We start from the raw sequence: 17,792 nt of genomic DNA, 5'->3' as shown, positions 1-17,792 counted from the left end.
CCAGCCCAAGGTACAGCAGCAGGCTGTTGTAGTTTATACCAGCTGATGATGGTTCCCATGGCATTATACCCTGACTGGGAAATACCCTCATGGTCTTCACGTCCCTTTCTGGTGCATGCTGTACATTGCTGATCTTCAGGGAGGAAGCACAAAGCAAAAGATTAATGGATCTTCCTTTTAACTTCATGAGCAGCACAGAGCAAGAACTGAGAGGTCAGAAGCACTGTTGCCTCTTGGATAACACAGGAAAATTAGAGTTGGGTTGTTTTTTTTCTGAAACTTGAAATTTATAGAATACCTTAAAATCCTTCTCTCTCACTGCTAAGTTGACCAGCTGCACTGAGAAAATCATCCGGACCTGATTATTTTTTGTTAAGTATTTTGCTACAGATTCTTGCTCTGACAGTGAAACCTAGAATAATTAGGCACTAATTTTTGCAGCATTTCTCAGATGTGGTTCAAGTGGTTGTCTGACCTGCAAAGGAGATATATATATATATATCCTGCTCCACAGGTATGCAAAAAGCCAAAGAGAACATCAGCTTTGAAAACCTGGTGGGAGAAAGAAATCTATGATGAACCCATAGAAGGTGTTTGTTCTCTTGCGTTGGCATGGCAGAATTGTTTCCAGGGCTTCAGGGCTTATGAAAAGTCAAGCATGAGTCACAGTAACCACAAGCAAGGGTCACTAGTTTGTAACTCTCTTGGTGATTGTTGTCTGCAGTTTTTTTTTCTACAGAAAGCAGCTCCATAAAAGCAGATGAAAACCTAATGTGTTTGCAATTTGCAGAGGTTCCCAACTGAGAAGGCTTACTTCATTGCTAAAGAAGTAGCAACCACAGAACGAACATACCTGAAGGACCTTGAAGTCATCACATCGGTATGTTTACTTTAGCGATACTGGTGAAACATGTGCAGCAGCAGTCAGCCAGTATTTCACCCGCTCCATTTAACATCGTAACTGTTCCACACCACTTTTATGTGCTGCACTGTAGGTATTCTCTGTGGTGCACAGGAGTACAACTCTAGGGAGGAAGTAACACAGAAAGCAGAAAGTGAAGGTTTGCCCTGTGGTTAGTAACATACACTATGAAACCCTTTCAGGCTGAGGAACTTGGAACACAGTTCAGTTATTCTTTCTTTCTCTCTTGCTTTGTGGTTGAAAACCCACAGGCATTCTTAGTAATTACAATGATTTCTCTTAAACATGAAGTTCCTCCCTAGGGGGTCATACTAATGTTTCCTTCTGACTTAAATGCCTTCCATTTATCAGCAAGTGTGGTAGAGCACCTATTGGAATGTTTCTGACTTTTCAATAAGTAGTATTTTGACTATTTTGTAGCATCTTATCAGTGTGTGGTTGTTAGAATCACTCGGACAAGTGCCTTGTTTGCACACACAACAGTTCTGTTTAATTTTCAAGAGTAACATGTGCAAGATTTGGCCTTAAACAATAGTTATCTGTGAGAGGGAGCTGGGTCCAAACCCTCTAAAAGTATTTCAGCAGTTCTATCAGTTCCAGACTTCCCAGATGTTTAATTGCCCAGTGTGTGAAACTCTGTGAGGTTGTCCATTAATGGTGCATTGCCACTTCTTGCATCAAATGTTGTAGTAAAGAGGACATGCTGCAGGGAAGAGTCTGTTGCTACCAGTAGGGAACCAGGAAGAGACACCTCCTCAGTTTCTCTTCTGCTGCAGGATACCACATTGCAGATGAAGTTGATCTGACACCAAATTAGACACAGCTGATGTAAGCTAGAGCAGCATGGTTGTTAGAGCCAGCAGGATAACTGTGGCTTCTCTGCCTACTGATCCTGGCTTTGCAGAGATGCCAGGCTATGTGAGACAGTGATCGTTGCTGCACTCCTGACAACAGATGTGCTGCTTTCATCTTTCATTTCACTCAGCAGCTGCAGAAGCAGCAAGTTTTACCTCTTCATAGATCCCTGCCAGTTTCTGCCTTAGGCCAAACCACCACCTAACTCTTTATCCTTGTAGCAGGCAAATTTGAATAGAGCCTTAGGAAGCCTTAGGAGGCTCACAATGAGACCCATCAGCTGTGCCATGCAGATCTCTGGCCCAGGAGGCCACTGGGAGAGAATGAGCGACCAATGTCATTAGAAAAGACAGAGCAAGTTTCATGCAGGAAGTATGAGACTTGGTAGGCCTGCAGTTCTTCAGTCTTAGTTCTGCTCGGTGCAGAAGTAAAATGACAGAGAGGGAGGCTTAGGATTACTAAAGGTAATAGTAAGCCTTGGCAAGCCCCATAGCCCTCTGGTTTTACATCACCCATGTGTTTCCCATTGTAAAATAAAAACTGAGCAGGAGCCTGTTGCAGTCTTAACAGTGCTGGGCCTGACCCTCCTGTTTCCTGCTCCCAGCATCTTGTCTTTAAAGTGCAGCATGCTGTGCTACTGGTTCACTTTGCAAGTTCTGTGTTCTCTGTCCATGAACAGCACTATGAGCTTAAGTCATTGACTCCTGTCAATGGGATTTCGGACAGAACTCAGCAAAGTAAAATGCAGAGTATATTTTGTGGTTTCAGTGGAACACTTCCAAGTGTTCTCTTGAGAAAATCCTCTTGCACCTACAGTATTTGCAAATCCAATTTGGGCTTGAAAAGAATTTTTGAGATGGCAAAGAGGAAGGGAGTTTCTTTCACACCCATGCTGGGGCTGACCACTGATAAGAGCACCAGTTCAGCAGGTAGAGGACATTGGGATAGCTGGAATTACATCCCTCGTGCCAGCTGGAAAGCTCCCTACTGGGTTAGGTGTGTAGGTGTTTGATGCAGGCAGCGATGGTCATACCTGCTGCATGCCACCCCCTTGGTAACTATACTTCTTTTCTGTTTGTAGTGGTTTCAGAGTGCAGTGAGTAAAGAGGACTGCATGCCCGAGGCTCTGAAAAATCTCATATTCTCCAACTTTGAACCTTTGCACAAATTTCACACTGGTTTTCTCAAGGAAATTGAGCAGAGACTTGCTTTGTGGTAAGATTTATTTGTTTTGTTGTTATTTAGCAGTGTTATTTCACGGGGCCTAGCACTTTTGCACTCCCTTTCTTTGCTCGCTCTTTGTGATTTGATTGCTGTGATTCATTTGTGAAGCTATAGCTGTTGGTTGTTATCAGGCTGCATGTACTGAGTCATGCTTTGTTCATGTTTACTTGACAGACTCTATTGTTCAGGTGTCTCAGTCAGGTACAGACACGTGTAAATGAGATCGTAACATTGTATGAAGCTTTCTATTGCAAATGTCAGTGTTTCTTTATGGCTGCCCTTCTGCAAGCAAGGCTTATGAGTCATAAAGAGGAGGAGGTGAAGGACCAAATCCTGTTTCTGTCTAACGGGGCTAAGCTGAGAGAAATTTCAGGGCAGCAGCAGCCTATTCTACAGCACCTCATACTTGGCACTCTCAGAGTGCACTCCACAGTGGACAAAGAATGGACTATCAGAAGATTACGTTGGGCTTAAAATTTATCTGTCCTTACTTTAATAGCGGCAACAAAACACGGCATGTGTGTGGAATAGCTGTGAATTCAGTCATTCTTCCCAGGCAGTGCTCTAACTCAGTGCATTTAATCAGCGACGTCAGAGCAGACGTGGCGCACAGAAGCCCTCTCCTTGCTGTGATTAGACCTGTCTGGACTGGAGTGTTATTTTCTGTGTAAACATCCCCAGTGGGTTATCTTAGGTCCTGGGAGCCAACTTTTCCTACCTAGTTAGAAAAGCGACCGTGGAAAACGCTGTGAAAGCAGTGAATGTGTACCTTGCAGGCAGAGTGGGTGAGTGCCAATCAGTTTAATGCCCATATAACTAATGAATCAAAGCAAAAGCGAGACAATCTTAAGAGTGCCTGGGTTTAGCTCTTGTGTTGTGATGAGCGAGGTCACGGAATGAGAGCGCAGCACTCTGCAGACTAATACTCTCCAAACACACCTTGCAGTATCATAATTAGTGTGTGGTTTTGGAGAAAGGAATGTGCTGTTGCCTCTTAGAGCTGAAACCCTCAGCTATCACTTTGTGGTTGCTGCTTGACAGAAGCTTACTGCGCAGCAACCCTGCCTGCGTGTCCTTTTCTTCGTTGGGCAGCTGTTGCTGTTTTAATTGAATCGGGATACTTACAGGCTGGTACTAATTGCTTTTCAATAAGGAATACTTATGACAGGTATGCTGAGAGGGCTTTTTCAAATGCTATGAAGTTGTGATTGTTTCTCCACCCACGCTGTAGGATTAACTGCACTTGAAATGGGGTTGAAGGATGTGTGGTAAGAAAAGGAAGATCTGTAATTCATAAAGTGCCAAGTTTTGCTCTTTACCAGACCATTCTCATATAGTGAGCTTTAAGTGTGCTAATTCCTAGGGCACGTGTTGAAATAGATTCCCTCTGTGTCTTCTGGTTGCTAGTGTTACTACAGGTGTATGCCAATCTCCTGCTCAGATGTGATGCTTTTCAGAATTGAATTATGTTGCAATAACTGCCTAACCCAAGGCTATTGGGTTTAGAGAATAGAGAAAGTGGAAAACACATCTCTTTTGAACTCCACAAGAGGTTCAACAACTGCAAATAAGACCTTGTGTTTTCCAGTTTGTGCATATTAGGGACAAAACTCTGCAACCCCATTGGAGGTCCCCAGACGTGGGCACTGAAGTGAAAACGTAGTATCTGGGAAATTCAGCTGGAAGAAGAAACTCCTAATGAATATTTAGGCTTTCTGATTTTCGGTGGTTTTATTTTTCCCTCCTCTTCAGTTAGCTTCTTTTAGAGCTGAGTTAGCCTTTTGTTTTCTAGCTTATCCTTGTGTCCAGAGGCTGTGGTTTCACAGAAGAGCAAACCTCACTCTAAGACTCCTAATGCCATATTAAACCTGTAGCCTTTCTATGCTACAAAGTGCTGATGTGCTGTGAACTTGGTTTGCAATTAGAAAATACTCTGATGTGGTAACTTTGCTCCAGCTGGGCACCTCAGTCTGACTTTGGCAGATCAGCTCTTGCATGTCCTTCCATGGTCAGTGTCGGGCCGCTGTGAATTCTCTGTGAGCTGCTCTGATTCGTTTGACAGGAAAGCAGTCACGTTCCTGCTCCCAATCTGGACCCAGCTGGCAGCTGACAGCTCGGGTTTACCTAGTGTGTAAATGTTTGCTTTTTAAAGTTCTGGAAGATTTGAATATGTGAAATTGTGGGGGGAGGCAGACTAGCTGGCAGGTGTTGTTTCAGAGGTGTTGGTGTTTTTATATGCCACACATGCTGAAATAAGTCGCAAGCAATAAACTCTTATCCTGTAGAGATTACTGCTTAATTAAATGGCGAGAGACAAAAATAAGCTTTCTCTCAGTGTGTATAAGAGCAACATGGTAAGAAATTTCTCCAGCAGTGTGGTGAAGGTCACTTAGCCTGACGCCCATGCTGTTGTCATCATCCCCATACCTTTGGCCCTGGGTATTTGAAGCCACTGGTTTCAACACAGGGCACTGACCAGCCTCTAAAGCAAGTACTCAGATCCTTGTGAGTCTGGCTGCCACTGAGCTCCATGACACCACTGCAGGATGCAAGCCAGCTCATTTATATCTGATTTATCTGCATTGGTTCTTTTATCAGGGAGTGGGGAAGAAAGGTGAGACGAGCATGCTCTGCATTCATCAGAAATAAAGGATCTTTGGATAAAAGTGTGAGACACTTTATCAAGCTCCCAAAAGCCCCCACTCCTCAGGTGTGCTATGGGAGCTCCTAGGGTGCTGTGTGTAGGCAGTACAACCTAAGCATTGGTTTACTTGTGGAAGGTGTGCTCCAAGCCTTTGCTTTGTGTGTTGGAAGCTCCTGCTGAAAGCTGCGCCTGCTCATACCTTGGGTCACATTGAAACTGATGCTCTTCAAAAAGACTGTGAAGGGACTAAGGCCAGGGGAAGATTGCTCATAACAGCTGTTAGATAACTCCAAGCTTTTAATTTATTTAAACATCAATAGATTTTTTAGTATTTGGCTCAAAGAAGCTCAAGTAATGCATATTATTAAAAGCATTTCTGGCTTGCTGGATAGCTTCGGAACTGTTTGAATCTGCTACCGAGCATCTTAAGGGCTGGTTTCCTTTTGACCCAGTTATGGATTCTGGCAGGACTGATTTGTTTCTTTTTACAACTCACCCATTTTTCATACTAAGAGCAGAAGATCCCACTGAGGACGTTTTTAACAAGATGAGAACTGATGCTGACACCAATAACCAACTGCATAACATTGGAATTTGCTGCATTTTTTTTGTTTCTGGCCGTGATGCTGAGCGGATTCCCAGTGCTTTTACTGTGTGGCATCACCACATCAGCAATACCGTGGTCTGGTCGATATTTTCCATCAAAGGAGTCCCCAACCCTTTTTGCTTCTCAGTGCGAGAAGTATCTCAGTGTCTCAAAGCTGGCTCTTACTGTCTGGGGCCTGGAGGTTTAATGTTGAGGAGGAAGAGACATGGACATTGCAGTGTGACGTGCTCCATTAGCATCTGGCCAACTGACTCTGAGTAGTCACTTGGACTCTACTCCTTCATTTATGTAAGCTGTTTAAGGGGCCAGTCATTTGGGCCACACGCAGTATTTTCCTGCCAAAAAGTTGAGCTCATCTTCCCACACCCATTCAAGTGTTTGTATCGAAGGTTTCCAAGCTGATTTCTATTAATTCTGACAGAATATGGCAAATGAAAAACCATAAATTTGCCCCCTTGGTTGACTGCTATGCTCTGCAGAGAGCAATGCCAGGGCAAACCAGAATAGCCACATCTGCCCTAGGAAGCCCCATTAAGAAGTGTGAATTGGTCTGTGGGGCCCTTATCTATGTGCTTGAAAGAAAAAGCCTTACATGGTTTCAAGAAATGTAGGCAGCCTCATCCTCTCACAGGGAAGCCAGTAATTTGAGTTCCTGTTCAAAGGCACTTCTGAGGAAAGCTGCTGCTGGGTTCTACCAGATGTGGCTGAGAAATATGTGGCTGGTAATTTGCAAGAAAGCTCTTAGATCTTAGCATATGAAAGGAAAGGGTTCAATCAGGATTCTTGGGAGCCCCGGTTTGAAAACCTGTAATAAAAAGCACTCAGAGAGGTGTTAGGCAGATGAACTAAATGCTGATTTATTAACCGTTGTTTTGTTGGGGAAGTAGTGCTTGTGGTCTGGAAAAACAGCCTTATGATCAGTTTACATAAACAAAGCTGCAATCCTTATCTGCCTTCTTACATGCTCAAGTGCCAACGATTCAGCTAGTGTAAAAACCAGCTGCAATGGTGAATGTTAAAGATATGGCTTGATGATAGAACTTTAGTCAGTAGTGCTCTTGGAAAGCCTAAAGCATCTAAGTGCTTAAAGATGAGCTCTACTATCCAGGAAGATACGCTGTTCTTAAGCCTGTAGCAGAAGGTCACACACTGCACATGTAATTTGCTGCAATTTACACTTTTTGCTGTAGTTAAAGGGCTGCAGTTTAAATTGTTACGTTGACCTGGAAAGAAATCTGTAATGAGATGAGATGCCTTTGCTTCTTTCTTTGCCTTCCCACCATCACCGGGCTTTTGTTCCTTCTGTTGGCCATCCTGGAGGACTGAGGGTAGTATGGGCTGACCTGGGATTTCCTTTAATTCATTTTTCAGTGATGTGAGCTGAAAAGCTAGAAATTTAATTGGAAAACTCAGTATAGCTACTTATGTAGTCCCTGTAAGTCGAGCTGGTGGCCTTTTGTAGTATTGTATAAGGTATTTTTCTGAGTCTCTTATCAGGTAAAAAAGATTGGTCACCTTTTACTTCACTTGCAGTTATATGCTTGCTTGTGTAAAAAGGAAGGGGCTTTTTGGAGACAAATGGGAAATGAACTTCTTATAGAAGGTATCTCCACTGCTCAGCATGACTTGAAAGCAGCATTAGACCTCGCCACAGCAGAGTGAGGGCACATTATTTTTGAGGAAACCAAATCCTATGTTTTCTATTGATCTGAGAGTCGTAAATCAGCTCTCAGTGAAGATTGGTAGCAACCTCATCCCAGAGCTGTCCCCCTTGTTACTGTCAGATAGATACCGTGTTCAGACAGTGACCTGCGAAGATGAGGGGTAAGAACAATTCAGCCATCAACACACAGCAAATGAGCAGCTTCTCCCTCAGCAAGCTGTGCTGTTGTTCAAAATATACACTGCAGGGAGAGCTCTGACTTTTGCTTCTGAGTTTTGCTCTGCTGAAGCAGTCAGACGCCATCAGATAGGTTGGGTGCTTTTTTTACATTGTCCATGATTTGAACACTGAGGAGCTGGAATAAAGGCTCTGTAGCACAGGAGTTGCAGTAGAGTCCAGGGAGAGAGCTCAGGAGTAGAGAAGGGGTTTTAGGGGCCTTTCCAGTATTTTAAGGGATCATATAAACAAGGTTGGATATTAGGAGGAAGTTTTTCATGCAGAGGGTGGTGACGCACTGGAACAGGTTGCCCAAGGAGACTGTGGATGCCCCATCCCTGCAGGCATTCAAGGCCAGGCTGGATGTGGCTCTGGGCAGCCTGGTCTGGTGGCTGGTGACCCTGCACATAGCAGGGGGTTGAAACTAGGTAATCCTTGAGGTCCTTTTCAACCTGAGCCATCCTATGATTCTGTGATTTAGAAGGTAGAAGACAGATGTGCAGCCATCCTGCCCCAGCCCTGCTGACCCAGCCATCAAGTTTCTGCATTTTCTTAGAGTTTTACTTCTTCCAGAAGTACCTGTCTGCCTACAGCACAGGTTACCTCTCTGGTTTGATTAGCCAGTACCTGGAGAAAAGCTGTTGCCTCCCTCTTTGTATCTCTGTCAAGATGCTGAGCAAGATGAAAGCCCATACTGTTAGGAAAAAAGAAGCATTGGGCAAAAGCTAACAAAGAGGAATGTTCCTGACGCCATGAGTGGGACTGATGTGCTGATATGCTGTGCAGACTGAGCTGAAGAGAGGCCAGAGGGGCAGCTTTTAGGAAATAAGGACCTGGCTACTCAAGGAACAACTGCTCTAAATATGAGCTGAGTTCACCAAGTCAGGGGATGCACTCATTGTGACTTTGGTAGGATTGGAGCCAGCCTTTGAGCAGTTGGCTGGTGGATAAGGACTTGGCAAGGAGTGTTCTAACCAGCTAATGTGCAGCCTTACGATCAGAACAGCAATTTTCTATAGACCAGACTTTTGTACTCAAAGAATTCAGAAACAGTGATCTTGTAACATCCATACATGCCTCTGTTGTTCTTTGCGATATAAATTTTTTTCTTAAGACTGTTTATTTAACATAGTGTTTTTGCGAACATGGAAATGCTACTTACAGTCACCACTAACACAACCCAGCTTCCTACCCCAGCATAACCTTTGGTTTCAGAAGATGTCTGTAGAGAAGTGTATTTTTCTTGTTTACGTACGCGTGCGAGTGCCTGAGGGACTTAACACAATAGGACATAATTAAAGACAGCTGATGAAACTGGATATTGTTTGGATGAACGTGGAGCAATCCCTTGTTTATCAGCTGAGTCTCTTTGTTTATGGGAGGATGAAGTGGGGGATGTTGCCACACAGAACCCACAAACCATGCCCTCTGCATTTCCTGGTTAGAAGGGCTCACGGAGAGGTTATCTGCCATGGATGTAACAACGTTTATCTTTGCAAAACAAAGTACGTGTCAGAATATACTCATGTAATAATGTAGAGGTTTAAAATATACACGTTGTATGGTAGTGCATCGCTTTGGCTGAATTGCAGTTGCCCTGCCTGCAGATCAGTCTCCCAGTGTGCAGACATAGGAACTGCACTGGATTTAAAACACTGAGGACAGCATGGAAAAAAAAAGCCATCCTGCAGGAAACTTGGAAGCGGTATTAGCAATTGGAAAGAGAAGGAGGCAGTGGTTCTGCCCTTCCCCTCCCCCTCTCCTTCCCCCCACTGGTTTCCTTTGGAAAATCTAACTTAATTGGAACAGTTTGGTTCTTATGCTTTTTCCTCCTGTGTTCTCTCAAGGATGTGTTTGGATCCATTCAGTGTGTGGCATCCCTGCCTGTTTCGCGCATGGGTTTGAAGCAGAAATGTCTTTTTCATCAGGAGCTGAGCTTCTCGCAGAGGCAGCACCCACCCAGGCACAGCTGGCCGGGAGGGAGTGGTTTGCAGTTCTAATACTGAAAGTGATATACTGAAAACTAATTCCCTGCCAGTCTGTAATGCTCGTGAGTCAAACCCAGGTGCTGGGCAGATTGCTTTGTCTCATTGTCCCTTGCACAAGCAGAGAGATTTTCAGGGTGGAATCCTCTTGGTTTTGCTATTCTTAACAGTGGTGTCCTTCTGCTGTAAGCCCATGATGACGTTTTGATGCCTTCCTTTTTCTGGAGGCGTTTTCAGTCTCCTCTTGTACATTTAAAAACCTTGGCAATTCTCTTTAGAAGTCCAATCCTGTGAAGTGATGGCCATGCTGCTGCCAGGCCTGCAGGGATCCCGTTTGAAAGATACCTCAGCGTGCTGCTGAGCACAGGGTTAGGGCCAGAAAGAAATGAGCTGCTGGGTTCCTTTCTGTGCCTGTAAGTGGTTGTACAAGTGGTTACATTGCTCGACTAACCTGTGTGCTCTTTCTGTTACTGACAGGGAAGGCCGCTCTAATGCTCACATTAAAGGAGGTCACCAAAGAATCGGGGATGTTATGCTAAAGAACATTCAGAGTATGAAGGTAGGAATGATCTCATAACGATTAAGCTTTCACGTGGATTAGAATGAGTCTGCGTTTCATTTTTGTGTGATGTTGCTCAGTTTTGCCATTTGTAATCCAAGCTTATGCTGTACAAGTTTCTTTCAATGAGGTATCGTGTTTGGGAGCATTGGGATTGCAGAATTGCAGTCTAACTAAACTTCTTAGCCCTTTTCCTCAGCTCCCTCTCCAAATTTAGGAACAGTCAGAATCACAGTATGACTTGGGCTGGAAGGGACCTCAAAGATCATCTAGTTCCAAGCCCCTGCCATGGGCAGGGTGGCCAATCACAAAACCAGGCACTAGATCAGGGTCCCATCCAACATGGCCTTCAGCAGCTCCAGTGCCAGTGCCTCGATGTTCTCTGACTGAAAATTTTCCCCCTGACATCCAACCTAAATCTAAGCTCATTTAGTTTAAAACCATTCCCCCTTGTATTATCACTGTCTGCCCGCATATAAGGTTGGTTTCTGTCCCGTTTATAAGCTCCCTTTAATTACTGGAACAATAAACACAGAAGTTGAGGAGCGCATAATTCCCAGTTCTTTGTTCTTGCAAATAACACATCAGAATTTGTATGTCTGAAGAGGTTCTTCAGAAGCCAACTGTTCCCACTTGTGTACGCAAATAAAAGTATTAAAGTATGGCAGGAGCAGTGACCTTAACCTGGGTGCTGGTTTGATTTTGAGAACTTCTACTTGTGCACCACGGCACCAAGGGAGATGAAAGGTTTTCGAATGAATGAGAATAATTAATTCTCATCTCTTTAAAGCTGAAAGCCAAAGTACGTGTGTGAGCAGTGTATGTAAATGTAGCTTGACGTTAAGAAGGACAGATGGATGCGCAGAGAGGTTAAGTGGCATGGAAGCCATTACAGAATGAGTGGTAAAAAAGGGAACACAGAAATCCTGATTTACAGCCCCCAAAACACAGATGGCTTTGTCGCCAATAAAGTTGGAACAGCTTTATCCCATCAAGGCACAATTCAGATGCCTCGGAAGAAATACAGGGCGCTTTCCTACCCCTCCTCTCAAGAGGGGCACACCTTTATACAAACAGTTTTATGGAATCTCAGGGAGCTTTTGACAAATTGTCCTTCTGCTCTCAGTACCTTGTAGTATTAAATGTTGTCCTTGGTTGTCTGATCTGGTCCTTCGGCAGCTGCTCTAAGGATGTTATGCAGTGCAATATAGACACTGGCTTGCTTTCACCGCCACTGTTCTCCCTTTCCCATTAGAGGATTTTGTTCCATTTGCTTTGAGAACTATTGCTGTTAAGCACAGATATGTGGAGTAAAGGGGCAGAATCCAGTTTGACCTTAAGAAGTGATACAGTTAGTTAAAACTCTACGTCTTTATAATGAGACCGTTCAAAAGACCTGAAAACTGACACCTTGTTTAATTAACATAGGAAGACAATCAGGAACAAATAATTAACGGGCAGCCTCTGTAGTTGTCCCAAGGATCTGCAGTGTCTTTGGTGAATACACAGTGTATGGGGGAAGCAGCTTGCCTGCAGGGGTGTGATGTTTCTGGGAAAGGTATCACATACCAAGGGGAGAGGAAGTTGATTGGAAATGTGTCAAAAATCAGGAGCTTTAGATTACACCAAACTGTTACCTGAATACAAAAATCTGTTCAATACACCCATTTGATTTTGTTTTGTTGCTGGATGATATTTTACCAAGTGTTGGAAAACCTTATCTAGCTACTTAGAAAAGCTCTGTGCTGCCTGAAAAAGCTATTTACCTTTTGCAAAACACAAACAAAAACCCTTGAGTTCGTTGTTAAAGAATAAAAAATACTGGTAAATTGTTTTAGATGGGACCCAGCAGTGTCTGTGGTGCTGTAACCTAAAGGGGAACTGTGTATTCCTTGCAAACTTTGGTCACTCACTGGTGAACAGCTACCACTGCCAGTGGGATCATGTTATGAACTGCACTAAGCAGTAGAGGATGTAAACCAAGGATGGAACACTCTGGCTTAACCATTTCTGCTGTCAATATTTTGTTCAGAATCCCAGGAGGTGCAGCTTCTCATTAATAATAGGGGAACAGTGGCCAGAGATCCAGTTACCTGCATCTCAGTTTTCCACAGGCACCAAAGAGATGCCACAGATGTACCTTCATCACCTATGAAATCCAGTTTTGTTTCCTGGTACTGCATCCATGCTGCCTCTCTCCCTGTTGCTCCTGCTTGTACGAGCTGTGTTCACGTCATCTCTGTGCCTTTGGATTTCTCATTGATGTGAGACAGTTAGCTTTGTTCACTCATGTACTTCGTCTTAAGGGGAATGCAGAGGGGATGAGGGGTGTACTTCACACTAGTCATTACATTTCTTCTTTTCAAGTGCATATCAGAGCCACTGTGTTGCACAGTGGTTTTGTTTGCAAAATCCCAATGGCTGTGATAGCGAGATTTTTTTACTGGTACAGGTTTGGAATGAATGGCTGTGAGTCACATCTCAGTGCTCGCTAATAGCTCTACCATGTGCTTTTTCTTTCTTTGTGCCTATTAAGCAACTGACAATTCACCTGTGGAAGCACAATGAGATTTTAACTGAGTTGGAGAATGGAATCAAGAACTCTCGCAAGCTGGAGACCTTTTGTAGGGACTTTGAGCTACAGAAAGTTTGCTACTTGCCTCTCAATACCTTCCTGCTCAGACCTCTGCACAGACTTATGCACTACAAGCAGATAATGGAGAGGCTTTGCAAACACTACCCACCAAATCACGCAGACTTCAGGGATTCAAGAGGTAAGCAGGGCAAAAGACATCAATTCCCAGAGCTGGGGAATGTTTGAGGTGCGCATACAAACAATTTTTTTTTTCCTACAGCCTAATTAAAAGAGGATTGAGTTGCAAAATCAATCACTCAGAAGACCAGAAACAGTAGGATTAGAGTTGCTCTTGTATACACATTATGGCACGCTGTGAACAAACACTTGGAAGAGAAATCTGCTGGGGGTTATTAAGTACACAGAAATGACATGTAATTCAGGAAGTCTCTTGAGCTGAAAATAGTTGGGAGAGAACATGGAGGACGTGCCAGATGTGCTTATCTTATTCTCAGCTTTCCCTAGATATCCTCTGCTAACAGAGGATATTGGCCCAGGTGAACCCTTGATCTGACCCCGCGTGGCTGCTTGTTGTTATGTCTTAATACAGTCTTAGGGAGAATATTATTTTTCCAGATAGACACTTTGTTCTGTTACCACTTCCATGATTTGTTTCAGGAACTCAAAGCTGCCAACGTATTGGGGTGGGTGGGCTTTTTTTGGTGGTGGTGTTTTGTTTTTTCTAAATGTGAATAAATTTTCATCTTGTAGTCTGAGTTCACTGCAGTTTCTTGTTATCTGCTTTCCTCTTTCTATATGCTGGTTTCCCATCCCACTGTACACTGTCTCCATTTGAAGACAACTGTTGACCGAATGGTTGCCACTCAGTGCAGGATGTGGGCAGGGGGCTGTGCTCAGTGTGGCTGCTCCAAGCTACACCATGTTAGCTGAGTTGTCTGGCTGCATTCCCTTGGCTGCTGTGCATTGAGAGCCGCACAGGCAGTGCACAAAATAAGGAGGTAACTTGACCAGTGGCAACAAGAACTAACACAGAGGCCCGTGTGACAGAAATGCTGACTTAAACGTAGCTACTGCCTGAAAGAGCTCAAGGAGTGAAGGTCTTTACTTCCAAACGCTATAGAGGCCATCATTTACTTCAGTGATACTGGATTATTCCAGGCTTCCAGGGTTAACTATTGTAGGACATGTTCATTCCAATCTACGTATATATATATATATATATATATGTATGTTTATGTATATATACATATGGAAATCTGGAAAGTAATCATAGAACAATCATCAAAATACTGAAGTCTGGAAAACATCTGCTTAAAATGGGGTTTGAAAAGTTCAGTCTGTTGGGGCCCACACTTGTTTTATAAGCATTGTCATAACTGGCTCGTTTCTGATCTTGGAAATAAATTTGTGCTTCTGTGGCTTCTCCCAGGACAGAAGAGGGAGAAACCAGCTTGGGTAGGGACAGCAACCCCAGGTACCTTGTCAATGATACAGAGACTTTATTAATACTTATTTAAAAATAGCCTATCCATTTGGATGTATCCAGGTTGTGCTTGTGTACACGATGGCACTGGGAGCCAGTCTGTGAGCTGATCCCCTGGAAAAGATAAAGTGATAAAGTGATTCCGTGCCCAATTCCCTGAGTTAGTTGGATAGTAGAACCTCTTCATTGGTGCCGTGAATCAAATTGAGTATCCCTACGAAGTTTCTGTAGCTGAAGTGTAGCGAACTTTCAGATGTAGAAGTTGGCTGCCTCTTCACTACAACTCTCCACCCTCAGCAAGATGATGCCCAGAGTTTGTAAGGCTTTTTGTCTGCCTGAATAGGTTTGTGCTGTGAAGGAAAAGGGTTTCACAAGGAGGAGTGGTGCTCATGAGTTTCTTTCCGAATATTCTTTGTAAGTTTATAAAAAGCATTTTATGGTTTTGTTTAGTTACATTCTTTTGTTTTCTAGCTGCTTTGGCTGAGATTACAGAAATGGTGGCTCAGCTCCACGGCAATATGATAAAGATGGAGAACTTCCAGAAGCTGCACGAACTTAAGAAAGACTTGATAGGCATTGACAATCTGGTGATCCCAGGAAGGGTAAGTAGCAGAATGGTGATCGAGGTCTGGTACCATTTCAAAGCATTAGATGTATTTTAGAAATCTGGATCTTAGGAGCATCTGTGAAACTGCCTTTCCTCATATGAACATCCTTCTCTCACCAAAAACTGTTGTATGTAAGCATAATAATACCATAGAAAACAGCAGCCTTCAGAGCAGGAAGAAGCTTATCATCTTTATTATCTTTTAACAGATTTCATTAGGCTTGTCTTATATATAGATTTGGATGGCTGTAGGCAATTCCAAATGTCTATTAGAGGAGGCAGTAAAATTGTGATATTTATCACAGCATTCAGAGCTTGAGCGTTTCCTCATCTCATTCTGCTCTTTTTTCTCTCATTTTTTTTTCCCCAATCATGTGCTCTAGCTCAGTGTTAGAGCATAGCAGAGTAAAGAGAAGCGAGACATTTGTGCTGGAGGACCTTCAGCTTGGTCACGATACCTGGCTCTGAAACTCATGGCCCTGAGGACAAGCAGTCTCTTTAGTCTACATGTAATGTTAGGCAATAATTATTGAGACAGTGTTGCCTTAAGTAAACACTTTTAATTGTGTTATAAAAATACGGACGTGGCTTCTGTTCTTCCTGCCTTACTTTTTTCAAAACAGAGCCTTATTTCAGTATAAGTGGCCCTCTGCAGAATTCGTAGCCTTTTCTGCTTTTCTGTGCACATAGATCTGTGCATTCAAGCTTGAGAGTTGTCTGTTGTCAAAGTGTTTTTCTCCCCGCTCCCCTGACTTCTGTGTGTAATACACAGAAACGCTACTTGCGGCGACTGAAAACACGTTGCCAGTCTGTTCTTGCCCCCCATGCATTTTTGTGAAATAGATGGGAAAAACAGATGAGTTTTGTGTTGAATTGCAAATACAGCAGTGATTTAAGGCACCCTGTGGCCTAGGGTCTGCTCACGGTGCCATTTCCTCGCCTCGTGCTACTGTGGGGTCATGCAAGAAGTTGCTCCTGACAGACCTGTGCTCGTGTTTGTGTAAGAATTTACATATTTAAGGAAGCTGCACGCAGGTATTTTGGCTAGCAGGTTCTGACAGATGCCCATGGGTTGCTGCTCTCCAGGCTTTGTGCTGCTGGGCTAAATGCAGGCCAGGCTGGACTCAGTGCTGCTGAGCCACTGCTGCTGTTGGCTGGGTTGCCCAGAGGAGGCCCCATGCCACGTCTCTGAGGAGAAATGCTTGCCAGTTATCAGCTGTCCTCAATATGGCTTCAGGGAGCCATTGTCCTTACAGTGCCCCAGCCTGCTGCTGCCATCCTGGTTCCTGTGCTGGATGGTAAAGCATCCCACATTAGGTTCTGTTTGCAGATGGCAATGACCCTGCAGCTCTTCTGTGAGTTCGTGCAGTGCTTGGCTGTGGTGAAGCTGAGCCCATTGGTGACCATGAGGTAGTACAACATGAATAGTGATTGTGTTTAGTATACTTTGTGTGTTTAGTATACTTTGGCGTCAGCAAAGGCTTCCAGTGGTCTCTCTGGCACCATGAGCGTGACAGAAGGGGCAACCTTTCTAGGCACCTCTACTTAAAGTAACCTTCACTTAAGATAGACTGGACATGTCATAGCAGCCTTAAGGCTAAGGAACATCTCTCTGAATAGATTAATCTTCAACAGTTAGTTTGTTGCTAAGCTGCAGGCAGTTCTGGTGCTTTATCTGCCTTTTACATGCACAATAGGAGTAAAACTACCCTCAGAAGACTGTAATAAATAAATTTAAACCTCTTGGCTGGAGGGAGTGACTGGAAAATGATGTTTTGATGGGTTTCATATACATGGCATTGTGGGTTACATTATAGATCACAACAAATCCAGGTCATCTCAGACCTTTGAAAATTCTGATTCAGGGGCTATTCTTTCCATACTGTTATCCCTAAGCATCATTTAACAATTTGATCTGAATGCACTGTATGACTTGAAGTGGACTGTACTAGGATAGCACATGCTGCCAGATCCATTTCCCTTTTTTTATGCTGCTGGTGTTGATTTGTTCATCAAGTAGTCACGTTTAATTTTGCAAAAAGAAAACAACCCAAAACCTGCCTATTTGTTTTGTATTTCCTTCCCACAGGAGTTCATTAGACTGGGCAGTCTTAGTAAGTTGTCTGGAAAAGGTTTACAGCAACGCATGTTTTTCCTGGTAAGCAAGAAGGCATTTTTTTATTTATATATTGAAATGTAATTATAGGCAACTATCAAGCAAACTGTTAGGCTTAAATTGTGATTTACAGTATTTTTAAATGGTCGTTTATCAACATAATGCACGACCTCAGTGGTTGTTAAGAACATGTTTCTGTCCAAAACCAGCATTCTCTTTGTGACTGCTTCTTACTAACACTATTATTTTCATATGCCGCTGTGAGTACCACGTTAAAATAACACTTATAGCAACATGGTGTAAATAAAAGCAGAG

At 43.5% G+C, this 17,792-nt stretch overlaps 1 protein-coding gene across 6 annotated transcripts in view; it reads left to right on the top strand.

Moving 5' to 3' along the window:
* The window catches only part of FARP1 (FERM, ARH/RhoGEF and pleckstrin domain protein 1), a 193,578-nt gene that overhangs the window by 166,149 nt on the left and 9,637 nt on the right, over positions 1–17,792 (top strand). For all 6 annotated transcript variants that reach the window (XM_072348229.1, XM_072348204.1, XM_072348246.1 and 3 more), the window contains 6 exons: positions 791–880; positions 2,859–2,992; positions 10,594–10,675; positions 13,212–13,449; positions 15,226–15,356; positions 17,451–17,519. In XM_072348229.1, coding sequence (XP_072204330.1) covers positions 791–880; positions 2,859–2,992; positions 10,594–10,675; positions 13,212–13,449; positions 15,226–15,356; positions 17,451–17,519 — 744 coding nt within the window. The remainder of the gene's footprint in view (positions 1–790; positions 881–2,858; positions 2,993–10,593; positions 10,676–13,211; positions 13,450–15,225; positions 15,357–17,450; positions 17,520–17,792) is intronic.

Source organism: Excalfactoria chinensis, chromosome 1, assembly GCF_039878825.1.
Source record: "Excalfactoria chinensis isolate bCotChi1 chromosome 1, bCotChi1.hap2, whole genome shotgun sequence".
In the NCBI taxonomy this organism is placed as follows: Eukaryota; Metazoa; Chordata; class Aves; order Galliformes; family Phasianidae; genus Excalfactoria; species Excalfactoria chinensis.
This window is presented reverse-complemented; position numbering and strand designations above follow the sequence as displayed.